General features: G+C 60.0%; 6 protein-coding genes across 6 annotated transcripts; all 6 read right to left on the bottom strand.

The window, feature by feature from the left end:
• Positions 1-461: 461 nt before the first annotated feature.
• LMJF_34_3880 (putative dynein heavy chain) lies at positions 462-14,396 on the bottom strand (the record flags this gene model as incomplete). The annotated part of the gene is made up of 1 exon (XM_001686442.1): positions 462-14,396. One exon carries the CDS (start codon positions 14,394-14,396, stop codon positions 462-464), a length of 13,935 nt encoding a protein of 4,644 aa, XP_001686494.1.
• A 1,823-nt stretch (positions 14,397-16,219) lies between these two features.
• On the bottom strand, positions 16,220-18,565 carry LMJF_34_3870 (conserved hypothetical protein; the record flags this gene model as incomplete). The annotated part of the gene is made up of 1 exon (XM_001686441.1): positions 16,220-18,565. The coding sequence occupies one exon, from the start codon at positions 18,563-18,565 to the stop codon at positions 16,220-16,222; it is 2,346 nt and encodes a 781-aa protein (XP_001686493.1).
• A 595-nt stretch (positions 18,566-19,160) lies between these two features.
• On the bottom strand, positions 19,161-19,502 carry LMJF_34_3860 (putative small nuclear ribonucleoprotein; the record flags this gene model as incomplete). Its single annotated transcript, XM_001686440.1, has 1 exon — positions 19,161-19,502. One exon carries the CDS (start codon positions 19,500-19,502, stop codon positions 19,161-19,163), a length of 342 nt encoding a protein of 113 aa, XP_001686492.1.
• A 1,411-nt stretch (positions 19,503-20,913) lies between these two features.
• LMJF_34_3850 (putative aquaporin 9) lies at positions 20,914-21,606 on the bottom strand (the record flags this gene model as incomplete). The annotated part of the gene is made up of 1 exon (XM_001686439.1): positions 20,914-21,606. The coding sequence occupies one exon, from the start codon at positions 21,604-21,606 to the stop codon at positions 20,914-20,916; it is 693 nt and encodes a 230-aa protein (XP_001686491.1).
• Positions 21,607-22,583: 977 nt separating this feature from the next.
• Positions 22,584-23,363, bottom strand: LMJF_34_3840 (conserved hypothetical protein; the record flags this gene model as incomplete). Its single annotated transcript, XM_001686438.1, has 1 exon — positions 22,584-23,363. The coding sequence occupies one exon, from the start codon at positions 23,361-23,363 to the stop codon at positions 22,584-22,586; it is 780 nt and encodes a 259-aa protein (XP_001686490.1).
• An 860-nt stretch (positions 23,364-24,223) lies between these two features.
• On the bottom strand, positions 24,224-24,925 carry LMJF_34_3830 (conserved hypothetical protein; the record flags this gene model as incomplete). The annotated part of the gene is made up of 1 exon (XM_001686437.1): positions 24,224-24,925. The coding sequence occupies one exon, from the start codon at positions 24,923-24,925 to the stop codon at positions 24,224-24,226; it is 702 nt and encodes a 233-aa protein (XP_001686489.1).
• Between the last annotated feature and the right edge of the window lie 535 nt (positions 24,926-25,460).

Here is a 25,460-nt window from a genome sequence, read left to right as displayed (position 1 = left end):
GCAGCCCGTTGTGCTTCACCGCGTAGCCCCCGCCCAAGACTCCGTCCCCTTTTCCGAGGTGTGCTTGCACATGTGACACACACATAAACGCACAAGCATCATCGTGACCGCCGCAAAACGAGGGAGAGTGGGTGGGTGGGGGTGTGGGGACCGTCACCCGCGCACGCACTACAAAACGAAAAACAGGAGAAGAGGTGGGGGAGGTCGGGGTCCTCCAGTTGCCCCTGGAAGAGACCACACAAAAGATTACAGGCCCCACGCGCGAAAACAGCTGACAACGCACGAAAAGGGAAGAGACAACAAAACGCACCCGTGGGCCCCGCAAGTCAACAACGCAGCCACCACACATAACGACTTCCGAAGGGAGGAACGGTGAAACCCCGCAGCACCTGCACAGCAGTCTGCGGTGGAGACGCGCCTGAAAGGTGAGCGCGAGAAAGGCAACTCATGTCTCCGTCCAATCAATCATCTGAGTCTAGCAACAGCGCCACACTCTCCAGCACCCACAAGGATTGGTGCACATCGGACGGGAGGTCCGCCATGAACACTAGACCCACACCAGCGGCATTGCGACGATCGCCGTTGACGTAGACCGGCGTCTTAAACGTGCCAACCGTCTTGACGCGCGAGGACTCGGTTGGCACAATCTGCATGACTGGCAGCTCTGTAATGAGCTGCTTCTTCAACTGCGGGGCCAGCGCGCGCCTTTGAGGATCCCAGCGGGCACCCTCAAGGTAGAGCCCGCTAACGTACGCGCCGTCCTCTGGTGCCGCTGTGACCTCCTCCGGCCTTGCGAAGGCAGTAACCGTCGTCATTATCGTGGACCGGTCAAGCGGCCAGCGATACTTGCGGCACGTCACCTGCACAAGCGCGGAGAGGTATGAGTCGGGCACCATGAGACCCGAAAGCCACACGCACTTGGGCTCGCCATGCATGTTCCACGACAGGTACTGCTGGTGGCGACGCTGGAAATGCGCGATCCATCGACCGAGGTTCTTGCGCGTCGCCGGTGCGTAGCGGCGCCATGACTGCGGCAGCTGGCCATTGTCGAGAGCAGACTCCAGCTCATCCAACTCACTGCTCATGCCAATCATACCTGACAACGCCTTTTTCAGCTCCTTCAGAGACGTCGTCATGACGTTCACAAGCCTGTTCCAGCGGTCTATCTCCTGCAGCAGCACCACCTGCGTCGGCTGCACCGCATCGTGGCCATTCGCCGTCGCCCGCGTCGTCTCCTTGAGCACCACCGCCTTCATGTCAAACGGCTCTGGGATCTGGGTGAGGATCTCCTCCGTGAACTTGGTCAGTTTCGCCTCGCGCGTCTCCCCGCCGACCGTGACGGTGCTGACGCGCGGCATCAGCTCAATCAAGCTAGACCACAACGTCTCCGTCGAGTGCCGCAGGTAGCCCGTCTCAGCGTTCGGGTGGAGTCCAAAGACGTCCGGCGCGTTCGCGTTCGGGAACGTGTCCACCTGCGCCACCATCTGACTTAGCGTGACCCGCTTCTCTGGGTCGGTGCTCCCGGATGGCAGGCAGTAGTCTGCTACGCCAGGCTCGACAAAGAAGTGGAAGGGCTGGAAGGTGTCGAAAAGATAGTCTCCAAAGTACTCGGCGAGGTACGTCTGCACAATGCGGCGGTCCATGCTGTCCGTGACGCGCCCGCCGTACATGGCCTCGCCGACGAGGTAGCGCAGCGTGTCCCATGGAAGTGGGTCCTTGTTCAGGTACGCCTTGGTGAGGTACGTGTCCAGCAGCCGCATGGAAACCGTGAAGTCCGTTTCGTTGAAATCGTAGATGACGTTCCAGCCGATCTTGCCATACTTGCGCCGCTCCTGTGCCACTGCGTGGAAGAAGGCCAAGGTGAAGACGAGGGGCCGGAATGCCCAGTGCGGGCAGACGTCCAGCTGATCCTCCGTGACCTTGGAGAGCGTGTTCTTCATGTTCATCTTGAGTCCATTCGGCGGCTCATTCACTACCTTGAGGGAGCGCTGCAGGATGCCCATCGGGAACTGCTCGCTCGGCTCTGTGGTGAGCCAGAGCCGAAACTGTTCATGCACTTGGGAAGAGTCCATCTTCTCCAGCATCTTCTCCATATCTTTCATCCACTCCGTCAGCAGGTGGCAGTTCTGCAGCAGCACCCAATGCCCGCGCGTCGCGCCGACCTCGACAAGCCGCATGGCCTCCTCGCCCTGGCCCTGGCCGAGCGAGATGGAGCGCATCTTGTCCAGTCGCACCTCCTTCGCAGCCAGCTTTACAATCTCATCCGTCGGGTTCGCGCCGGGCGATACAATGCAGACTATCGGCGACATGGAGGAGCTCTTCTCCAGTACCTCCTTGTAGCGCAGAATCGGCGGCATGACAAACTGCTCGCCCAGCAGCTCGCAGGTGGAGATAAAGTTCGTGACGGCGCTGTAAACGCGGTCTGACCGGAAGCAGCGCAGCAGACACAGCAGCTGAAACGCCGAAATCTTGTTTGAGTACCCGCACGGCAGCGGGTTATAGTCCAGCTCCTCCGGCCGGTCCAGCGCCGTCCACGCCTGCCACTCCTCCGCGTTGTCGGCAACGTCCTTGGTGAGGTGCTTGAACACGTCGACGGTGGTGCTGAGCTTGCACACGTCGTTCCACTGCCGCTCCGTCAGCCAACGTGCCGGGTTCGCCGGGAAACTCTTCGAAGCCAGGACGCAGCCCCGCAGAAAGAACTCCAGTTCGCTCTGCACCATGCGACCCTCTTGACCCAGCAGACGCACGGCCATCTGGAAGGACAGCATAACCTTGTCCTTGGCGAAGATGCCCATGCAGACATACGTGTACAGGTTGTACGTGAGGGTCTGAATAATGTTGCGCAGGCGGTCCTGAATCTCGAAGGAGGCGTCGCTCTTTGTGATCGAGTAGCCGAACACGTCGTAGAGGAAAGCAGAGAGCGAGTACTCGTACATCGGGTTTATGGCGGAGAGCTGAGAGATGACGAAATACAGCACGGCGCCGCGCTTCGCCGCCGGGCGGTACTGCTGACGCGACTCCTCCGTTGTCCGCGCCGTCTCCTGCGCCTGATGCAGCTTAAGCTCCACCTCCGTCGCGCTGCTCTTCGTGTTCTCCAGGGTGGCGATGAGGTCGTCGTTATCGAGGATGTTGCCCGTCGCGAGGGTGAGTTCGCGAATGAGAGTGTTCTCGAGCTCCTTGAGCTGCGCGCGACTCTCGGCCATGGTCTGCACGAGCTCCTCGCTCTGTCGCTGCAGATCGCTGCGCTCGCTCGCGACGACGTAGTTGAGCAGCTGCGCCTCCAACCCGTCTTCGGTGACACCGTAGTTGATGACCAGCGTCTTGCCGAACACCTCTGCTGCATAGTTGGGGTTCGGCAGCTTCGTGCAGAGGTACAGCTTAAAGTTGTCATCCCATGGGATGTCCTTGTCGCCGATGCGGATCAGCCGCTGGCCGGACTCGTAACGGAACTGCGGGTCGAGCACGGAGTCGATGATGGGGTCGATGAACTCGTCCACGTTTTCAAAGAGGAAGGGGTTGCCGTACTGGATGGCAAACTCGAGCTTCTTGAGGAAGTCGGGGTCGCTGAAGGTTGCCGTTTCGAAGCGAGTGTTGACCTGGTGCTGGCGCTTGATCCATCGGACCGCTTGCATCTGCGGATCGATGCAAAGCGGAAAGCGAATCTTGCCGGCGCGCTTGCCTTTGCCGGTGTAGTCCGTGCTCGCAGAGGTCAGAATACCGTTCTGCACCGACAGTGCATCGGACGGCAGTCCGTCGCTGGCCCACTGCGAAACCGCGACGTCATTCGTCAGCAGCTGCCGCACATCGAAGCCGTCCGTCAGCGGAATCCCGCGCGCGCGCAGGTCCGGTAGCCAGAAACTGTCCAGTGCTTCTTGGCGGTACGGGTACGTAAATGCGCCCAGGTACGAAAGAAAAGCTGCCCCCGCCAGGCAGTCGCCGACCAGGCGGCTGCGCGACGCGCCTAGAAGTTTCTTCTCCTCCGTCCACCGCACCCGCTCCGAGCTGAAGCCGTCGATCAGCTTGTGTGCCGCGTTGAGACGACGTTCCATCACGGACTTCTCCTCCTGCAGCCGCCGCGCCTCTGCCATGCCAGCCTCGAGTTGCTGCTCCAGTCGGTGCAGGCTTTCAGTGAGGCGGTCGATCTCGTCACGGCATGCCTGCAGCTGCCGCTCCGCCATCTCCTTCGCCTTCTGCAACTGGCGCACGAGCTCCTGCTTCGGAAAAACCTCCTTGGCCACATTCCAGTACTGCTTCATCGCCTCCACCCAAATCATCAGCCCCGAGGCGGCCATGCTCACCTTTTTGAGGTCATTTGAGTTTACCGGGAACTCCTTCAGCACCTTGTTGATCTCGTTCATCTTGGCCTGGTTCAGAGTCGGTGTGAGGGTGTCGATGTCGACCAAGGAGCGAATGAAGTCCGCCTGACCCATCATGATCTTGCCCGACTCCCACGTCGCCGGGACACCCTTCACGATGCACACCATGCGCACCACGGCGACCACGTTGACAGACGGCTTCGCGAAGGAGCGCAGCTCTGTGATGCTCTTCGGGTCAATGTGTCGGACCGCCTCCATCGCCTCCTCCAGAGCCGGCATCGCCTGCTCCAGCACCACCTGCGCTTCTGCCGACTCCTTCTCGATCTCCGCATTCTGGATGTTGAGCTCCTCCTCCATCTTGAGCGACTCATCCTTGCGCACCTGATTCTTCTGCTGCTGCTCCGTGATCTCGCGCGTCATTTGGGCATTGATCTCCTGCTTCTCACGCAGCGTCACCTCCTTCTCGGCCAGCTCTTCCTTCAACACGTTCACCTCGGCCTCCGCGTGCTGCAGCTTCTCCAGACCGATCGTGAACTTCTTCACAATGTCGTCGATGTCCTCGCGCCGCGTCACGAGTAGCTTGGCATAGTTCGCCAGGAAGCTGAGGTAGTTCTTCGGGGTCACGTAATTGTGCCGCTTCAGCTCGTTCTGGTACTTACTCGACAACCTGTCCGCTGTTAGGTGCACCTGCACCATGTGCTCGACAATAGGCGTTCGCAGCTCATCCGGTAGCGTCTCCTCCGCAAGAACCTTGCGACCCACCGCCTCGAGCGCCTGCGCCGGCCACTTCTGGAACCAGTCGATCGTCGTGTTGTTGATGAGGCTGGGAAAGTTACGGCAGCGTGTGCGCAACGCGTCGCCGGAGGGGCTCATCGAGAGCACGACGTGCAGGTTGTCGCGGCAGCGCGCGATGAAGGTTGTCCACTTGTTGTCCTTCGACGGGGCCAGCCCCGCCCCCTCGATGTCCTCCGCCACGCTGGCGTAGAGGGGCTCCTTCTCCTCTTCGGTGAAGAGAGCAGGAACCATGCCGGAGGCTAGCAGGTTGTTGATGTCCTCCAGAAAGCCCTCCTCCTTGACGTGACCGTCCATGAAGAGAAAAATCATCCTCTGCCTCTGCACACCAACGCAGTGGTACAGTTTCTTCAGGTCCTCGCGGAAGGCGTCCTTGCCGTAGTTGCGCGACAGCACAATCTCAAACACGCCCATCTTGCAAATGGACGCCGCGAGCTTCGTGAGAGATTGCTTGCCGCTGCCGCCAACGCCAACGAGGAGGCAGTGGCCGCGCGGAAGGGACAGGACACGCGTGATACGCAACAGGTGCTCGAGCGCCATGTCAAACATGACGAGGTTGATCTTCTTGACCGGGGTGTTGATCTCATCCATGATTGCCTCGACAAGCTGCCGCGCGCGCGCGTAGGAGGGGCCAAAGTCTTCGTAGATGTGCAGCGGCTCCAGTTCACTGGCCGGTTCAAAGTCGCCGAAGTCGCCTAGCAGCAGTGGGTCCGCCATGACGGTCGCCGTCTCGCGTGGGAAGTGCTCCGAGACGTGCTTCTCGATCAAGCCGCACACGAACGCCTTGTCTTCCTCTTCGCCCATGCGGTCGACAAACACACGCATCACCTCGTTGCGCCACAGGCGCAGCAGAGCGCCGGTGGACGGAAACTTGTCCGGCGTCGCGCGGCAGAGTCCCTCGTAGATGCGGGACAGGTCGCGCAGGTTGAAGACGTAGTGGAACTTGGCTGGCGTTGCCGGCAGCGCCGCGACAAGGCTGACGTGCAGCTGCAGTGTCATGGACGTGATCGTCGTCGCGAAGTCGGCGTCGACGGGCAGCGTCTTGTACGCGTCGGCGAGGATCTGCTGGTAGATGGTCTGGATCGCCTCCTCCTCCGGGAACAGAATGTTGAACACGGTGAAAAGAGAAACGAAGCGCGGGTCGAGTGCGTTGCGGCCACCGCCGGGTGGCGCCATCGCGGCGACGAACTGCGTGTCGCGCACGTTCTTGAAGAGCAGGTCCTTGCGGTCGTACCAGTGAAAGCTCTCGATGAGCAGCTTCAGGAAGGCGATGGGCTGCTGCGTGCCGTAGAGGTCCACCTTTGGCATGTTAATGTCGTCCACGAACACGATCAGCCTCTTCCGAGCAGGGGGGCCGAGGACGGTGTTTGTTCGCTTCTCGATGTTGTCCTCCAAGGTCCGCTGGGCATCGAGGGAGGTAGTGCGGGAGCTGAAGTTCATCTCAAGCAGCATCGCCTCCAGTTGGACGTCGTCACCGCTGCCTTCGCTGCCGCTCTCGCTCGAATGGACAGAGGACCACTTCAAGTGCTGCAGGTACGACTGGATCGTCACCGTCTTGGCAGTGCCGCTCTCGCCAACGAACAGGACAGGGCTGCGGTTAAGCACAATCCTATTCAGCAGCCACATGTTCCGCTCCGTGTCCACGGTGGACACGAGCAGCGAGCTGAACGGCTGGCCGGGCTTCCGCTCAAACGGCTTCACGAGCACTTTCCATGGCTTCCACCGACTATCCTGCAGGTCGAAGTAGTAGTCGTACAAGGTGCGTGCCTCCGGCAGCGAGCCGGACCCGACAAAGCGAGTGAGGAAGTTGTCGCCGACGTCCTGCAGGTTCCAGCCGCTGATGCGCTTCAAAAAGCTGTCGAAACGCAGCCGGTCCGGCCCCGAGCTGATGAAAGCACCAAAGCTCCAAACACAGGCGAAAATGAAGACAGATTGCAGCGCGCGCGGCTCCAGCGAGGCGTCTTTGGGCAGCACGGTGCACAGCATCGTCGTCAGCTGCTTCACCATGCTCAGCGCGTTCGTCGGCATCACCAGCTTCGGCGGTGGCGAGATCGTCCCCTCCTCGTCCGCGCCGTCCAAGACAAAGTTAACCAGTGGCTGCACAAACTGATCCACCAGCTCCGCCAGCGTCTCCTGCTCATCGCGCGGGCGGCGCATCTTCCACGCGTGCATGAACGGCTTCCACCCGAGGTTAATTGGATCCAAGAAGACCATGCCGACACGCGAGACAGTCGCCGGCGAGGCGTACTGCAAGTCTCCCACCTCGAACAACAGCGAGCATTGCGGGTGCAGACGAATACGCTCGCCGTTCGGTAGCGTGAGCAGCTTATTGTCGTCCATGACAGAGTTCATGTCCTCTACCCACTTCGCGTCCACGTCGCCGTCGAAGATGACGTACCGTCGCTCCCGCTCCGTCCCCTCCGCCGGTTTGTTGATGCTACGGAAGATGTTCGAGAAGATACCGTCAGTCCAGTTACGCGTCATCGGGTCCATCATACCGTACAGCGCGGACGTCGGCTGCGCCTTGGGGTTGATGACGTAGGACTTCGTCGTGAGGCCTAGCTCTGTCTGCGCCTTGCACAAGGTGTCGATCACAGTCGACTTGCCGCCGCCGGTGGGGCCGACAACCATCGACGTGTGCCGGGTTTGCATCGTCTCGTACAGCTGCACCACCTTGTCGATCTGCTTCAGGTTAATCTGGAAGCCGCGCTCCTTCAGCACACTTGTGCTGGCCTTGGCGAGGTTCTCCTGCGGGACGCGCGTCGGGTCAAGCCCAGGGAACAAGTCTCCCATGAGGCCCTTGAACAGGGGCTCGTCTTGCGCAATGAACTTTGGCGCGTTCATGTCACGCAGCGCACGCATGAGCACCGACTCCTCGGAGAGATCGGAGGAGCCACGCTTCAGCTGCCCCGCCATCACAAGCACCGCCTTCAGCGCGCGCAGGCCCCAATCGTAGTGATGCTGCTTCGACAGCTGGCCCTTGGCAAGGGAGTAGAGGGTGACCATCTTGCGCGCCAGCTCCCGCGCGGTCGTGAAGCCCTCGGAGAAGAGCATGTTTTCGGCGATGAGCTCCATGTCCGGTACCACCATCACCACGGGGCGGAAGAGGGCCTTCAGGTTGTCCGGCAGCTCCACGCGGCCAGCGTAGCCGGGGTTCATGGTGATGAATGTGCCGATCGTCGGCACCAGGCGGATGACGCTGTCGCCAAACAAAAACTCTTTGGCGCCCGCTCGCAGCGCTGCTTGGATAAAGCGCAGCTGCTCCGACACGACCGACAGCACCGGCAGCTCAATTCGGTTAAATTCATCGAAGCAGCCCCACGAGCCGGTCTGCGAGAGCCCAGAGAAGATGGTGCCCATCGCCTTGTAATCGAGGCCCTCGCCGCAGTTGAAGACGACGCACTGGATCGCCATGGCCTTGGCGAGATCCTTCACCGACTCCGTTTTGCCCGTGCCAGCCGGACCGCCCGGGGCACCGCCAAGGCAGAATGTCAGCGCCTGCGTCAGCGTCATGAAGCAGCGATCCGTCAGCGGTGTGATGACAAGGCGCCCGTTCAGACCCATGTACTCGAACCCGTAGCGGAAGCGGCCTGTGCACTGCGCGATCGTGCAGGTGTCCACGGCCTTCTCCCAGTAGAAGCGGAGTTGCGACTCCCAGTCAAACTCACGGGCGTCTGTCACCGAGTCGCGGACGAACCGGTCGACAATGTCGCGACCGTGCACGTCGACAATGATGAGCGTGTTTATCTTCTTTCGGTACTGCTTGTCCATGTCCTTATCCATCTCGGCTACCAGATCGATAAGCTGGCGGCTCAGGGACGCGGAGAGCTGTTTCACGGCGCCGCGCTTCCCCTTGTGCACCTGCACAAAGGCGTGCTCGACCTCGTAAGTCCAGAACACCTTCGCACCAGTGAGCGCCACCATTCCGTGATACTGCCTCACCCACTCCAGCCGCTGCATCTTCGGGTAGTGGAAGATGCCGGACTTGAGAATGTCGTGTAGGGACTGCTTCGACTCGTCGAGGACGGCCTGCAGCCACTCCTCCACCGGGCGCCCGTCCGTCTTCACCGGCGTGCCAAAGTCGAGCCGTTCGCCCTCCTGCGACTCCACGCCGCAGATCGTCTCGTCGCGCTCGCTTTTGAATACGAGCTGGGCGCAGTTGTCGAACATCTTCAGCATGTGATCCTGCACCGCCTTGGCGCTGCTCGTCGCGAGAATCGACAGCAGCTCATCGTCGGAGATGAAGTAGAACCGCGGAAAGAGACAGCGCTTTGACTCCAAGTAGTTCGAGAGGTCCTTCTGGCACTCCTCCAGCTTCTCCTCCAAGTACCGCAGCTCCTCCAGCCGACCTGTGACATTGCAGCATTGGCTCACGTTCGGCGAGGCGCTCGTGTCTTTCATGATACGCACAAACTTCTTATCAAGGTCGTTGAACTTGGAGGCCTCCTTGGGCAGCTGCTGCACAATGTCGTCGTTGCCCTTGAAGATAGATTCGAGGTACTGCCACTTCTGCTGCACCGTCACCCACACGGTGATGACATCGCTTATGACAGACAAACGGCGCTCCCACGTCTTGACCTCCTCCGCGAACGGCTGTGCCCACTTGACGTTGGCGATGGACTGCACCTTGAGCGTGTTGTCGTCTACCGCCTCCTGAATCTCACTCGTGTCCGTGAGGACGTCGCACCGGGCAGTGCCTTTGCGCGGTGCGTACGGAGTAGGGGTGAACACCTTCTCGGCCCAGTATTGCTTGATGGCGCGGATCTCCTGCTCGATGCCCTGCTCTCGAGCCGCCGCCAGCACGACATGGTCCACTTCCTCTATGTAGCGGAACAGCTCCATCGCGATGAGCTCGCTGAGGTTGATTTGCTCGTAGTTGAAGCTCTTGTCCGTCACCCGCATGAGCTCTGTCCAGTGGCGCGCCTTGAGTGCCGGGCTCTTCAGCTTCGCCAGCAGCGGCAGCGAGTTTTGGAAGTTGAGGATGAGCTGATTCACGGCAGGGAAGGGGTCGACGGTGCCGTACTGCTTCCCCAAAACGCGCGCCTGCTTGGCTCGCTCCTCGGTCGTCGCCTCTAGGTCGGACAGCAGCAGGTCCTTCCAGCTGCTCCGGTTCCAGCGGCGCAGGTCGCTCATCCAGCGCTCGTAAAGGTCGTAGACGGTCTCCACCTTCGTCAGCTCCTCGTTCAGTTGCTGCAGACACGTGTGCGTCGTCAGCGGGAGGTCGAAAAGATTTTCGGCCTTGACGAGCTGGTCGCGCTTCATTTGCAGCTCACTGAGGCGTTGCCGCCACTGCTTCTTCGACTCGTTCCCAGCGGCGAGGTCGATGTCGGCGCGGCCGGGCCCGGTGCAGCGGAACTCCTGCAACACCTTGCTTCCCTCATCAAGGAACTTGCTCACCTCTTGCACCGTCAGCTCGCGGAACTGCACCTTGCGAGGCTCCAGCGCAATGCCGGTCTGATGCACGCGAGCCAGGGTGCAGGACCACATGTCCTGCAGACTCATCGCTAACTTCATCCCGGCGTCCAGCGGGACGCCGTAGTGCTGGAGCGAGCTATATACATACTCAATCTCACGCACCGCCTGCTCCACCTCGAGCGACGACGTTCGCGCGTTGTGCATCACCTCCAGCACAAACTTCAGGTCCGCGATGTTGTCGCACGGCCGCATCAGATCCTCGTTGATCTTTTTGATGGTGTTGTATCGCTGCATCATGCGGGCGCGCACTGTGTCACTCAGCTGCGCGCCCTCCATCGCCACCCACTGATACACGTGCCCGACAAGCTCCGTGTAGAAGGGTATCTCGTCGCACCGCATGAAGCCAAAGTCGTGCACGTGGCTCTCCTCGTCGAAGTCGCGGATCATATTGAAGTAGAGCTGGAACTTGGCGTCGTAGTCGATCCACTGCAGCTGGCTTTTGGCCTGCTGCTCCACCGAAATCTTTTTGTCGGCCAGGAAGACGAAGCGATACCGCTGCAGCATCTTGATGTTCGTCGCTAAGGCGCCGAGGTGGGTCTGGATGGTGCGGTTCACCAGCGCCTGCAGCTTGTAGACCTGGGGCAGGTTGTAGATGTCCTGGTAGTACGTAAAGAGCGTCATGTATTCCTCCTCCGCCGGCCGCGGGATGATCTCACCCTGCGTGAACTCCAGGCACGTCCCACGCATCCAGCGCTGAAAGTGCTTCGTGGTCTCGATGATGCCAGCTTGGATCTTGTGGAAAGCGGTTGTGATCTCTTGCTGCTGTGGCGTGTACGTCGGCTCGCTCGTGAGGAGAACGGTCACCTTGAAGAGCGGCGGCGGCCGGGCCGAGGCGCGCGAGGATGTCGTATACCCGACCAGCTTCGCGAAGCTCGCCAGCGACTTGAGCACCATCGTCGCTAGCGCGCGCCAGATGCGCTGCTCCCAGTGGCTGTAGTAGGACACCAAGTTCGCGCACCTCCCTGTGTGGGTGCCCAGCAACTGACCCTCGACTTTGGTGAGCAGTGGCTTTGCCGTACGGTAGGCCCGCATGCAGCGCTCCAGCTGTTCGACACGGCGCCGCTCGATGATGTCGACAAGGGTTTGCAGCTCCGGCAGCTCCCCGCCCGCCTGCAGAAACTCGCGATACTCGGGGATGAGGCGCGTGGAAGCGATCTTGTTCACGACCTGCGTCTGAAGGCTGTCTGCGCTCTTGCGCACCTCGCGGCTGACGTTGCGGAACTTGGTGATGGCCTTTTCGCAGTTACTCACAAAGTCGGGGATGGAGAGGCTGGTCCAGTTGATGTCGAGGAGGCCCGGCTCCAGCGCCTGCTTCAGCTCGTGCACCTCGGCGGCGAGGATAGCGCGCTCTGGCCCCGCCAGCGCGCCCAGCTCGTAGTTGAAGCTGACCAGCATCGCGTTCAACGCATCCACATATCCGTGGTAGGCCTCATCTTGGAGAGAAATGTGCAGGAGCGCCTTTGGGACTTCGAAGCCCAGCCGGTCAAGGTACTTTGTTTCGCGAATCATGTCGAAGATGGACCAGTTGAAGTTCACCTTGTACGTGCCATCCGGGTCGGCACGAAGAATGTTCCACTTGAGCGACGCCGGCGCTGGCACGCGCACCTCTTCTCGCCACTTCAAGAAGCGCGCCGTCGAATAATTCTTCATCTGCCGCGACGCCTCCACGTACTTGGCCTTCACCTGCTGCCCCACCAACGACTTGAGCATCCCCTCGCGCTGGAAGCGCACAATCGGTTTCTTGAGGCGATGGAAGAGGGACATGCTCCAGTGGATAGCGCCGGCGACAGGCGGTTGGTTCTTGGAGAGCGGCGGCGCCTCCTTCTGGTCCTGGAAAATGCGCCGCACGTTCTCCACCTCGGTGAAGTACTGAGCGAGAATACGGTCCGTCTTCTCCAGCAGCAGCGCCGAGATGTCGAGGGAGTTGCCGCCGTGGTCGGGGCGGGTGCGGATGCGCTTAAACGACACGAGCAGCTCAAAGGCGGACTCCGCGCTGCGCAGGTCATCGTCGAAGATGCGATTGATGAAGAGCGAGACCTCGTGGTCGAGGCTCGTGACGGCCGTCAGAAAGCCAGAGAAGACGACCTGCCAGTTGTGCGTGGCGCGCCTCTCGAATGGGTCGAAGGTGAGTGTGCCAAAGGGGCGCTTGAGCTTCTCCACATCCTTGAGGATGCGCTCAATGTCGGTGGCGTCCGTCAGCACCGTCTTCAGCTGCGCGCTCAGGACGGTGGTGTAGTACTCCACCGTCTCAATAACCTCCAGCAGGTCCGTGCATCGGTCTGACATGTAGTCCGTCACGTCAAAGAGACGACGCTCGTCGAAGCTCCAGTGCTGCTCGCGCTCCGAGCTGTTGATCTCCTCCTGCACACTCTTGTATGCCGCCTTCCACTTGATCAAGCACTGCTGGCCTTCCGTTACCTTGACCTTCGCCACCTCCGACGGCAACGTCAGCACCGTTCGGAAGTCGATGTGCTCGCTTACCTTCTGCGCAATCAGCCGCGCGATCTTCTCCAGCAGACCGACCATGCGCTCCTCCGTGGAGTAGAAGCGCGAGATAATCCAGACCATCCGCAGCGCCGTCATCATGGAGAAGAGCGTGTCGATGATGGGCTGCAGCGACCCTAGCTTCGGGTCCACGCTGTGCAGCGTGCGGAAATGCCGGTCAAGTGTGCCGAGGAATTTCACGTTGTCCTTCGACTCCGAGTGCATGCGAAAGAATTGCTGCAGCGTCAAGTCTATCATCGTGGCCGAGGTGCAGCCCGCCTCCTTGGCGATCCTCAAAATGAACTTTGCCTGCGAAGAGTTCAGCTGCTCGTAGAGGGCGCTGATGGTGCTGTACCGTTCACGCCAGTACTCGATCTCGCCCAGCGGGCCCTCCTTTTGCGGCTCCACGGACATGGCGTAGCTGATCTCCGCCTGCCACTGTGACACCGTCGCATCCACCTGACGCAGCACGTCCTTGTTGCTCAGCACTGCTTGCAGCTGGGCATCGCTGTACTCCAACGCATATAAATCCTGAGGAATGAGCAGCTTGCGCTCCGCGCCGACCTGGTTAATGAAGCCCTCCAGCTGCGTACCGAGACGATTGATCCAGCTGTGGATATCGACGTACAGCTGGCGATTGTTGCCGGTGGCGGTGACACCGTCCGCGGCGTCCGCCCCGCTGCCCGTCTCTGCTGCCCCGCCCTGGGTGACCGATGCGGCACTGGCGCCGCAGTTTAGCGCAAGGGCCATGAGCGCCTTCCGCTTCCCAGCCGCCTGCCCCATGTCCTGCAGCATCGGCGCGAAAACCTCCAGCAATAATACATAAAAAGAGTTGAGGGACGGCACCTGCGTTCCAGACAACTCAAAGGCGAAGTGTATCGGATTCTGCGGGTTGGTCGCCCAGTCCGCTGCGTCCTCCGCTGTGATTTCTCGGTGATCCACGCGCACGAAGAAGAGGCAGCGGCTGTGATCTGGCGCGTACAGAGCAGAGCAGGCAATGTTGGCATTGTAAACTGCGCCAGAGGATATGCGCAGCCTCTGCCCTCTGCCGCTACCGTCGCCGGTGTGATGTTGAGGAGGAGGGGCATCGGCGGCATGCTGAAGCGGATCCTTGGCGTGACCGTCGATCAACTCCTTTTCCCGTGCCACAACGACAAAGCTGGACTCCAACACGCTGTCGACCGTCCCAAACGTGGAAAGCGCGGTGTCCACGTTCTTCCTGTCGTGGAACAGATCCTTGAGGGAGTCATCCGTGACCCCGTTGAGGTTTCTGCGAATCTGCTCGAACACCCACGACAGACGGGGGTCCGTTTCCGCATTTGTGGCCATTCTGGTCTGTCAAAACCTTCTTTTCTTCCTCGCCTGGGCCTCTGCGTCGCACAGCAGACACCGACTTCTCGAGAAACGCACGCTTGCAGAAGCTGGTGGAAGCGACCACAATACAGTACGGTATGTAGTCGAAACAGGGGAGCACCTCGATGATGAAGGACGAGACACGAGAATGACCACAAGCATACAAACACAGGAAAGGTGACAAGCGAAAATGTGCAGGGCAAGTCGTGCCAGACGCTCCGCGTCAACACAAGACGTAAAGGCGGAGGCTGGCAAGCGGAGGAGGGGAGGGGGGGGGGGGCTGCGCAGGCGAAACGGCTCTCCCTCCGGTACACTCGTTGTGTCGACCCCCACGAGAGAAAGTTTGGATTCTGCGCCACCGTCTTGTGCCGTCGTGTGTGAGTACGTTGGGCCTGATAGGGAGGCGGGAAGTGTGCAGAGACTCCAGTAAAACCCACTCGCCCTTGTCTCGTTCTGATTTTCTTTGCCTTTTTCGCCTTTTCCTTTCTATAATAGGCACGCTTCACCTACGCCGCAGGTCGGTTGTGCCGGGCGCGCCCAGACAGCACAGGCACGCAAGCGAGGAAAATAGATAAGGAAAAGAGGAGAGGGGACAATTTTCACGCGTCGCGGTGGCGCCATGTCCATCACGGATCGAGGCAGCAGTACAGGCGGGAAAGGGTGGTGCTGATGGGAAGCCGGCGGTGTTGGGGCACTCTCTCCTCCATCGCACGACATACCTGAAAGTACATGACCACGCTAGCAGTCAGGGTCTCACTGACTTGACTCTCATTCGTTCGTCTCTTCGTCTTGGCCACACATCAAAAGGACGGAAGGAAGGGGGGCGTGATTCGCACAGCAGCCACAGCGGTGAAGCGCGTGAGTACTTCAGGTGGATACACGCACACACACACACAGGCACACACAAAAACAAGATACACTTGCAGTTCCAAAGGAGAAGGCTACGAAAGACAAAAAAAAGAACATCGCCGCAACGCTTCTGTCTCCTCAGCGTGTCGATTTGACCCACAAACACGTTACGGAGTATACACATGCTACCACCCGCTCGCCCTACCCCATGTGGTATTGCGGCTGCATCCTCGTCCTCGACGACCAGCCGTCTGCTTCTTTTTGGAGCGGGCGGACACATCCAGTCGGCACTTCGCCTCTCTCCTTGCCCCTTCATTGCATACGTGCTGCGCGGTCGGAGCCGGGCGCGCCCACGTGCACTGCGTGCCTTGATGCAGGCGGGCCGCGTGCAGGGTCCAGCTCGAGGACAGAAAGCGGTGGCATCCCTGTTGTGCGGGTGATATGGAAGGGGTCCAGGCGCATGCCGGGTGATCTCAACGGAGGGGGTCAGCCATCCTCAGGTCAGAGCCTTCTGCAGCCTCGGACTCCGAGCCTGTGTGCCATGCTTCGCCCTCTGCATCGCGTCAAACCGCTGCACTTCACACAGTGGTGTTGAGACGCTCGACATTGAAGTCTGGTGGACTCGGTGGTGCAACCGAGGGGGTGCTCTCATCATGCTTCCGGCATCCGCGCCTCATCAGCCCACACCGGTCGGCAGGAGGGGATAGGGCACATGTTGCACACATCCACTGTGGCGTTGATCGGGACGCATCTCTCCGCACCTCGTTCGCCCATCTCTCTTGCTCTTCGCACCACTTCATGCCTTGCTCGGATACGAAACACCATACTGGCCATTCTTAACAGCTCGCCCGCATAGCGATCGCACCAGCGGACCTCAGGGCTGGTTGGGAACCACCAATATCAAAAAGAAAGGAGCAGAAGGGACAGGTGGAAACACCTGCTGTACATCGTCAATGGAGGCCGGGCAGCCCGGCATCGTAGGTGGCGCGGAGCTGCGTGTCAGAGAGAACGCTGTAGGCGTTTCCCAGAAGCTGGAATGCCTCGAGCGCGGCTCGCCGATCGCTCTCCGCTGCACCGACGAGCCGGTCTGGGTGCAGTTGAAGGGTGAGTCGGCGATAGCGCCTTCGGATCTCAGCCTCGGAGGCGTTGCTAGAGACGCCCAGGACGTCGTAGTGCGTCCGCAGTGATGGCGAAAGTTCCGTGTCGGTGGACATCCGCGCCTGGGCGCCCGATCTGCGGGTGCTGCCGCAGAAGCTCTCCGTCGCTGACGAGCGCAGCGGTGCTGACGCTGATGGGAACGATTTGAATGCCGGAACGGAGTTCCTCTTTGCCTTTGCTTCCACCTGTGCGGCGTTGCGACGCGAGCGCTGCACCTGCAGCTCATCAAAGAGAGCACCGACCCTCGCGTTCAGATGCTTCGCCACGGCGAGGTCTGCAGCCGCCTCCGTCTCTCTGCTCATCATCGCAAAGGCGTCGGCCCGTAGCCGAAACGCGAGTGCACATTGCGGGTCGCACTGCTCGCACCGCGAGGCTTCGTGCACCACCTCCAGCGGCTGTCCGCGCATCCATTGGGCCTGGGTGCGCACCAGATACAGCTCGGCGCGCACAAGCCTTGTGACCTCCGGCATGCGCAGCATCTCGGCCGTCACCGACAACACCTTTGGGTAGTCGCTGGCAGACACGGCAGCGTCGACGTGCTGCTGCTGTGCCTCGAATGAGAGCACGAACTCGGCAAACAGGCGTGCCGGTGCGTAAGAGGGGCTGAGCCTCAGTGCACGCTGCAGCAGAGCCGCGGATATGTTGAGGTACGCGCTACCAGACATGAACGAAGCTTTGGCGAGCAGAGTCGTGGAGAAGACATAGTGAGAGGTGAAATTGTCCCAGAGCTGCGCGTGCTCGACGGGCGCAGTAGAGAGCGCCTCCCACGACGGCGGCTCAGGAAGAGAAGCGAGGTAGGGCAGCAGCAGTGCTCGGGCCGCCTTCGGGTCGTCCATCTCGAGTCGTACGAAAGCAACCATAGCACACAACGGAGTCGCCTGCGCCCAGCTCTGTGCGGTGGCACTACCGTCGATGATCTGCACGGCCTCGACCCAACGCCGCGCCGCCACGCACTGGCGAAACGACGCCAAAGACGCTAGGGTGTCTTGCCGTGTTGCGACGAGCAGCGGCGAAGGTATGCCGCCGAAGTCTTTCGACGACGTATCACCTCCAGTGTCCAGCACAGGCGGCACACTTGCCAGCAGCACTGCCGCATCGCTGTACAGCTCGCGCATGACAAGCGCGCCTAGCAGTGCTTGTACGACTCGGCTATGCAGCACCTCATCAAGCATGCCGAGCGACGAGAAGCTGCTGTCACCTTGCAAGTGTCGGTACAGTGCCAAAGCAGCTGTGCCGTCCTCGCAGCACTCCTTGAACCGCAGCAAGGCATAGCTGCAGAGGCAGCGGTGGCTGAGAAGGTGCAGACGACGTTTTTCTCCCCCCGCCGCCACCTTGGCCGCCCCATTGCCGACAGTGAGAAGGGAAGAGGCGACAAAATACACATCGACGTACTGCTGCCGCGACAGCAGCGACTCCACGGTGCCGGTGTCGCAGAGGTGAGACTCCTTTTGGAGCTCTGCCACGCCTTTCTTGAGAACCAGCGACGGAGGATCGTCACTGCTGACCAACTTGCTCGGAGTGAAGGGCTGTGAAGTAGACTTGAGGGGCTCTAGTGGGAACGGAAGGCACGGCCGATCCTCTGCAGCCGGAAACTCGACCTCACGGGGTGTCTTTCGGATCGCGCACCGCGTACCTTCGAGGACTCTGCTGGATTCCGACACTTTCGCGCTTGCGTTGGCATTGCCGCTACGCAGGATCGGCGCGGGCGCCCGCAGCTCTGGGAGTTTCACTGAGGGAGAGACGAATCGCGGGTAGGTCTCTGAAACGTGTCGCGCGTGGGCCAACGTTGCCGCCGCTGGCACGTCGGCCAGTGCTGAGCTTTGGACACACGAGGAACGAGAGAAGCCGTGTGTGGCGCGGTGCATGAAGAGCGAGACGAGCAGCAGCGAAGGCACGAACCAACGTATCAGGCCACGCGCACGAACGACGTTCGAGGTTACACAGAGAAGAGAGAGGGCAGTGGCTCCCGATAGGCGGAGGACATGGGGCCAGCCGTTTCCTTTCGGAAAGCCCATACGGCACATGCACGCGATGAGCGGCACACACAAGTAGTAAAAGAGGGGGTGGGTGGGTTGTGGCAGAGCGACACGGGATAGAGAGAGAGAGCAATATGGGATGTGGTGTAGGCACAACAGCATTCAAGTCGGCACCTCCAACTCGGAAGGCAACGCTTTGCAGGCACAGCATCCTTGGAGAGCTATCGGCGACGGCAGCGAGAGCTGCAAAAACTCGACTGTCAGCCGCATTCGACGCAGGGTAGGGGGCCCAGACCGTTTCTCTATCTGTCCCTGCGAAAGTCACACAAGGTGAAGGACGTTTTTCGATGCCAAGACAGCAACCGCCTCCACCACTCCCCCCCCCCTTCCCACACACACAGACGTCACCTCATTGCTCTCCGTGTCCTGGCGCCGCGTCAAACAGTTGTGCGTGTGGCTGTCGCGCCTTGCTTTCTCCGCGTACGCTTCGCCTCCCCCTTTTCTTGTTGCATCATTCCCTTTTACGAAGACACAGACGACTCCGACCGCGTCCCGCCATTGAAGCGAGGGCACAATCGGACCACAACGCATACATCTACGCCACCCACACAGGCACAGGCGCACAAAGGAAGCGATAAAGACGTACCCGCTGCACGCCACGCTGCAGGATCGGGAGAGGATTAAGGCCCCCTTTGGCAGGAGCGTCGGGTAGGGGATGTTAGCGCAGACCCGGCGCTGCCTCGTGTGCGCTATGGTCTTATGAGTTGCGAGCACGCTTGCGAGACGCGCCAAATCCCTTGCCGTCGCCACGCGTGTCTTTTGCCTTGGACACGACCTCGCCTGCGCGGAGTAACGCAGGACTGGTCTGCAGCGCATCGGGCAACTGGAAGAAGACGATGTTTGAGCCTCGCACAAAGACGGAGTCCATCTTGGTCTCCTTACCGCCCCGTGCAGTCTTGGTGGCATCTTTTAGTAGCACATTCATGTTGTTCTGCAGCTCTTCTACGGTGCCATGGTAGACCTCCCCGGTAGCGACTTCTATGGAAACCTTCAGGTGCAGCGCATCAAAGAGCACCTTGATCGGAATGCTTTCCGCCATCTTGCTTGCGTGCCAGACTCCAGGTACGCTCAACACACACACACACACGCACAAAAAAATAGCGGTTGCCCAGCCCGGGGCGTCGACGTGCGTGCACCGTGAGAGCGGTTATCGGAAGGGCAACGACGACGAGAGAAAAGGGATGTGCCGCTCCTACACAAGGGCTGGCAGGAGACGCACACAGCAACAGAGATGTGGGCAAGCACACAAATCGCAGCGACAAACAGCCAACAGAGAGAGGTGGGCAACGTCACCACGGCGATCGAGCGGGAGGGAGTTCTGCTATGCGTCCTCTCTTGTCGGCCTTTGGCAGGGCGTATCTGCTTGCGTGAGCGGAAGGGGGAGCAGGTAAGCGGGAAGTGCACGGGCGATTGTACACGGCTGCTCCTCTTTCTTATTTGAATCTCACCGGTCCACACTCCTCATCAGTGCAGAAGCGCGGGCCAAGGAGAGGTGGAGAGGCACAGCACCCAGCGAAATGGACAGCGGCGTTCATATGTATGTATGTGAGTTGTATACAGAGCCGGAGAGAAAGACGACAAAGACCGTAGAGAGAAAGTACGACGCTGCCAGAGCAACGAGAAAGAGAAGTGGACGAGTACGAGAAGGCCACGAGCATCTACGCGAGACACAGCAGGCGAGATCCGCGGCGTCATCACACGCGTCCTCCTCCTCCTCTCACCGGCAAAACAGACTGAATGGCACGCATAACATGATTGTGCGCGTGAAGAGCCTGCATTGGCCATCACGCAGAGATGCCCGAACCGCCAACACGCCAGGCACAGATAGCCGGGGAGGGGAAGAGGAAGGGGGAGGAGGGGTGCTCACCCCTCTCTTCTTTTTCTCATCTGTGTGCGCACGACAAATGACAGCGGATGCAGCGAGAGACGATCCACACACACACACATGGTCGCACAGGCGCACGCACGCCTTTTTAGTGCAGTGACGGTCACAACGCAAACACCCCGAGCTATGAAGACGTCAAAGACAAGAAAACCATCACCAAGAGAAGCGCGCTCGCCGACAAAAAACGAAGTCTGCCGGCAGCAGAGGAGGAGGAGGCCGAAGTGCTCCACGAGAGACAACGAGACAGAAGCATCCGCAGGCGTATGCGCCACCTGCTGGGTGGCAGATAGGAGCCGCCCAAGTGCAGCGAGCGAACGCGTACAGAAGTGAACATGGATTCCGCTATGATGGAGCACCCACATATGTGTGGGTAGAGGGTGGGTGAAAGTGGGCTACGCACGCCCCCGTTCGCGGCGTGGGCAGTGGAGGCGCGGACCCTCCTCGTCTGGCAAAGTGCAGAGATGTGAGATAATAAAGGAGTGAGGTGGCGTCATCGGACGCACAGCAATGCTGAGTACGTCGCACGCAAGCGAGCACCAACACACACATACACACCGCTGCCGTCTCAATACACCGCTTCCTTGCCCAACACCACCGGCACAGATTCGTGGGTGTCCAGCAACTGATAGATGACGCTGGCAATGAAGGCGCCACAGATCGGGGCGATCCAGTACACCCAGAAGTAGAAGAGCGGGTCGCAATTCTTGTATACGCACAACACCAGCTGCGTGCCCGTGGCGACAGCTGGGTTGAAGGCGCCGCTGGTGAACCCGCCAACCGAGAACCCGGCAGCCATGAGCGTCATGCCGATAGCGAAGCCGTAAAAGTCATTCGAACGCTGACGAGAAAAGCAGACGTGCAGCACTACTGAGGTGAGAGCGAACGTGTACACAAGCTCGCACAGCAGCACTTGCCAAGTGTTCGCCAAGTCGCCCTTCGCAACTGGTGCTGGGATCTGGAGTCCAATGATTGCGGACGCGTAGAGTGAGGCACAGAAGGAGCCGGCGAGCTGCACAACGATGTACATCACCGTTCGACGCAGCGTCATTTTGCGGTTGATGAAAACGGCGAAGGAGATGGCGGGGTTGAAGTGCGCGCCGCTGATGTAGCCAAACGTGAAGCACATCGCGGCCAGCATAAAACCAATGGGAATAGGCGCGAGCGCGCCCACTCCGACAGAAGCTAGTGCGATGGTCAGCACCAGCAAAAATGTGCCGACGAACTCCGCCACCAGCTGACTGAGGAACTCGGAGAGCATCGCGTGACGACAGCCAGCCGTGGAGCTGCGCCGAAAAGGAAAGAGGCGATGAAGCAAGGAAAAATGGAGAGAGGATAGAGCGATTGGGATGATCGATGGTTAGGGGGGGAGTGCGTAATGACGCGCCGAGCAGAGGTAGGAACAGGAAGAGAGTCGTTACCCAGGAACAGCCACAAACGTACAAGCACACGCGCACACGGAGCGAAGATGAGACCTTTGTTGGACGCCCTTTTTCGTTTTTTTTTGGGGAGAAGGGGGTATATCTTGCCCACCACAACCATGGAGCGTGTTACGGCGACACACTAGAGAGCGAACCACGTGAGGGGACGGACAACAAAGAAATAAAACAAAAACCACGGCGGTGCACCGCTTCTGCGTGTCTCTCAGTAAACATGTGCATGTCTGCTAGACGTGTTCTCCTGAACGCTGTCAACCAAGGGAGAGGCCATGGAAAGGACAACAGCACGCCCGGTTCGGTGTGCGCCACGCAGAGCTGGAAGAGGTGAAATTGAAGCAGGAGAGAACCCCTCCCCCTTCCTCTCTCTCTTTCGGAAAGTGCAACGCTAAACAAAAAAGAAAGACGATGGCACACCAGACGCGCAAGCGAACGCTAAGAAGAATGTGTAGATGGGCAAGACGTGGGGGGCAACGAGCGCATGCCCCCGTCAAAGCTGCACCTTCGGCGATGTCGAAGCGGCGTTGAACCGCTGCATGCCTCACCTCTGAGTAGAGTGCTGGTAGGGCAGCACAAACTCCTTCTGGTGTTTTGTCTGGCATGAGAGAGAGAGAGACGTGGCCGAGCCACGGCTTTTGCATGACAAGACCCGCGCCATCGGACCTTGGTGATCGTTGCGCGTGCGTGTGGGGCGCTTCTCTTGCACGCGAGAGCGTGGTGGGGTTGTGCGGAAGAGGGTGAGAGGTGAGACGGATGATCCAGCAGCGCCGCCTCCAGAGTTAGCAAGAACGCGCTTCTGTCGTCAAAGAAACGGCACAACACCCCTCACAGCCCCTCCGTCCCCCGCCTCCTCTGCCTCTTCCGCTTCTGCCGCCTGCTCACCCTCCGTCACGCACAGCATGGCAAGCGACCGCCAGTCGCTCTGGTAGAGATCGTCGCCGGCGGTCTGCAGCAGCACCTGCAGCTGCTCTGGGAACTCGCGCTGCACGCAGCCGACCCAGAAAAAGCGGGACATGTCGGGCAGGAAGAGCCACGTCTGCCACGCCCGACAGACGTTTTCTGCTGTTATAAAGATTTCCTCTGCCGACAGGAACGTCAGAACAGAGAAAACGAGAGACGGCTGCGTGAACCAGGCCCCCGGCGAGTGTGACTTACCCGCACCCAGACTGCTTGAGACACGACTGGCGGTCGCAAGAGAAGAGATTGTGGATGGCGCCGCTGGCCCGGCCGTTTCCCGTGCCCTTAAGAGGCCCGCTAAAGAGGTGGCAAATTTTTTGAGAATAGCGTCTTCGTCCAGCAGCTCCTTGGCCACGGTCTGCTGAAGCTGCACGCTTGTTCCGGTGTATTGGAGGCTGCCAGAGACGGCATCGATGACTCGGCAGGTCTCCTTCACCTCCACGAACGTCTCGTTCATCTGCGCACGAGCATCCTTCAGGGCGGCTACGACATCATCTGTAAATAACACAGGGTGGGCACGAACGATAGCCAGCTGGTCCTTCAAATCCTTCGCCTTGAGATACTGCAAGAAGAGCTCCGGGATGCCCACGGGTTCCTCGCGCGGACTCGCGCTGAGCTGCGACATGAAGTACTGTGAAAACGCAGCGAACAGAGGAGCAAGAGTCCCCCTGTCGTTTGGTTTTCGGTGTCGGCACCGGAGTTCCGTTGCGCCAACTCGGCTCTGCTCTCGCGTTTCCGCTGCTGCGGTTGCTGTGATTCACAAGTCGACCTCCTCTTCCCACGTTGTGTGCGCGATGAGGTCCTCAAAGCCTAGTCGGGATATGTGCCCATGTTTCCGCATGCAAGCGCGCATCCCATGGAGCGAAGAAGTTCAGTAGAGGCAAGCATGTGAGGAGAAAGGGTGGAAGGCGAGACGGAGAAGATACCACGGTGTCCAAGTGTTCAACGGTGAAAAACTGAAAGAAAGGGCACACTCATGTACCCACACAGCAGCACTACGTGGCGATCTTGTCCGCCTCTCGTGCAAGCACAGAGAGCAACAACGACATCAAACAAAAAGGAAAGAGATGACGGCCCTTCTACTTTGTAAGCAGAGCGTGGCCCGACGCACGCCCGAACGCTGAAGTGCGCGACTGTTCCCGCTCTCTTCCCTTCCTGTTTGTTTGCTGTTGAGGGAGGACGGGGGTGGAGGTGAGGAAGTCTCCGCTGCGGTTCTCCTCTCCATGCATGCGAAAGGGTACAGCAGGCCCACAGGTGGCAACGGTGAGGGTGAAAATGGCGGCCATGCGTGAATGATTGCTGTCCTTCTCTCCGCTCGACGCACACGCACACACACGAAAAAGCATACACGACGATATCGAGTGCAGGAGCAGGGCGGCAGTGGCGGCGGAGAAAAGAGGTGGAGTGCATGCAGAGAGACGAACACGCATGCACATGCACACAGCACCCGCCCGCACAGTCAGCTCATGATGCCCGCCAGTTCCGTCACACAACCCGTGAAGGATGAAGCGACTCCAACTTGCAATAGAGCTTCACAGAGGAAGCGTCGCCGCGGCTCAAGACGTCGATGCTGCTCCGAAGCATTCGATTCTCACGCTCCACGCGCGCTACGCGATGCGCCAGCTCGTGTAAGAGCACTGAGCGCCGCTGCTCCTCATTCGCTGCTCTGACGGCTGCTGCAGCGCGACTCGACTCTCGCGCCGGGGTCGGCGGCACGCTCACCTCAGTGTGAACGTCCACGTGGCGCCGTCCGGGCGAGTCGATCGAAAGAACGTCCATACCGACCGAAATGGCCGGCACCGACGTAGGAGAGGCGGCCGTGTCGCGGTTGCCGTGACGAAGCTGGTGAATGTCGTCTAGAGTTCGCGCAATCGCCTCCTCATACCTCTGTCCCCGGCGTCTCGCCGCCCGCAGCAGCCGGGACGTGCGCGCAGCAGCTTCGGCATCTTTGCTTGCGTGTCGGCGCTGCTGCTCTCGCTGCCTCTGCGCGCTTTCCAAGTCTCTCGTCAGTTTGGCGAGCCGCAGCTGAACGTGCTCGAACTCTTTTCTTTCTTGAGAAAAGGCGCGCCGCTCCTCTTGCAGCTGCGCCTGAACGTCGCGCAGCATACCACGAAGCACGTCGTGAGGCAATCCCGCAAGCTGCTTCACGGTTTCCTGCCACTGTGCCACTTGTGGCTTTACCGTCATGAAAGCGTGCGAAGACCGTGCCTCGGCCTTCCGGTGTGTTCACCAGAGAGCGAAAACCCTCTTAACGGGGGTGCGCGCGACACCGGCGGGCTTTTGATGCGCCTAATCCGTTTCCACGTCGGCGTTGCGTCACTTGTGATTCCGTGTTTCGACGCGGCGAGTGTGCGCCGCTGGTGTGTGCTATCGTCCCCTTCAGAAATGGAAGATATCCAACACGAGAGAGAGAGAGAGAGAGAGAGACACAAACAACACCGACAAACGAATTCAAAAAAAAAACGAGCAAGCGGCCAAGGGAGAACAGGATCGAGTGCAAATCGAGGGAGGGCAGCGCATCCGCTGCGCGCGTGAACAGGCTTGGGAGGGCACCCTTCACACCACTAACAAACAGCTCACAGACCCCAGACAGCATTGAGTCGTCACACACGGAGCACGTGGCACCGCCACAGGAGTGCGAAACCACACACCGCGCGTGCCCGTGCGTTACGGGACAGTGACAAAGACCTCCACCCGCACTGGCGCTGTGTCTCCTGGGTTG

The sequence above is a fragment of the Leishmania major genome, chromosome 34, assembly GCF_000002725.2.
Source record: "Leishmania major strain Friedlin complete genome, chromosome 34".
NCBI lineage: Eukaryota > Euglenozoa > Kinetoplastea > Trypanosomatida > Trypanosomatidae > Leishmania > Leishmania major.
This window is presented reverse-complemented; position numbering and strand designations above follow the sequence as displayed.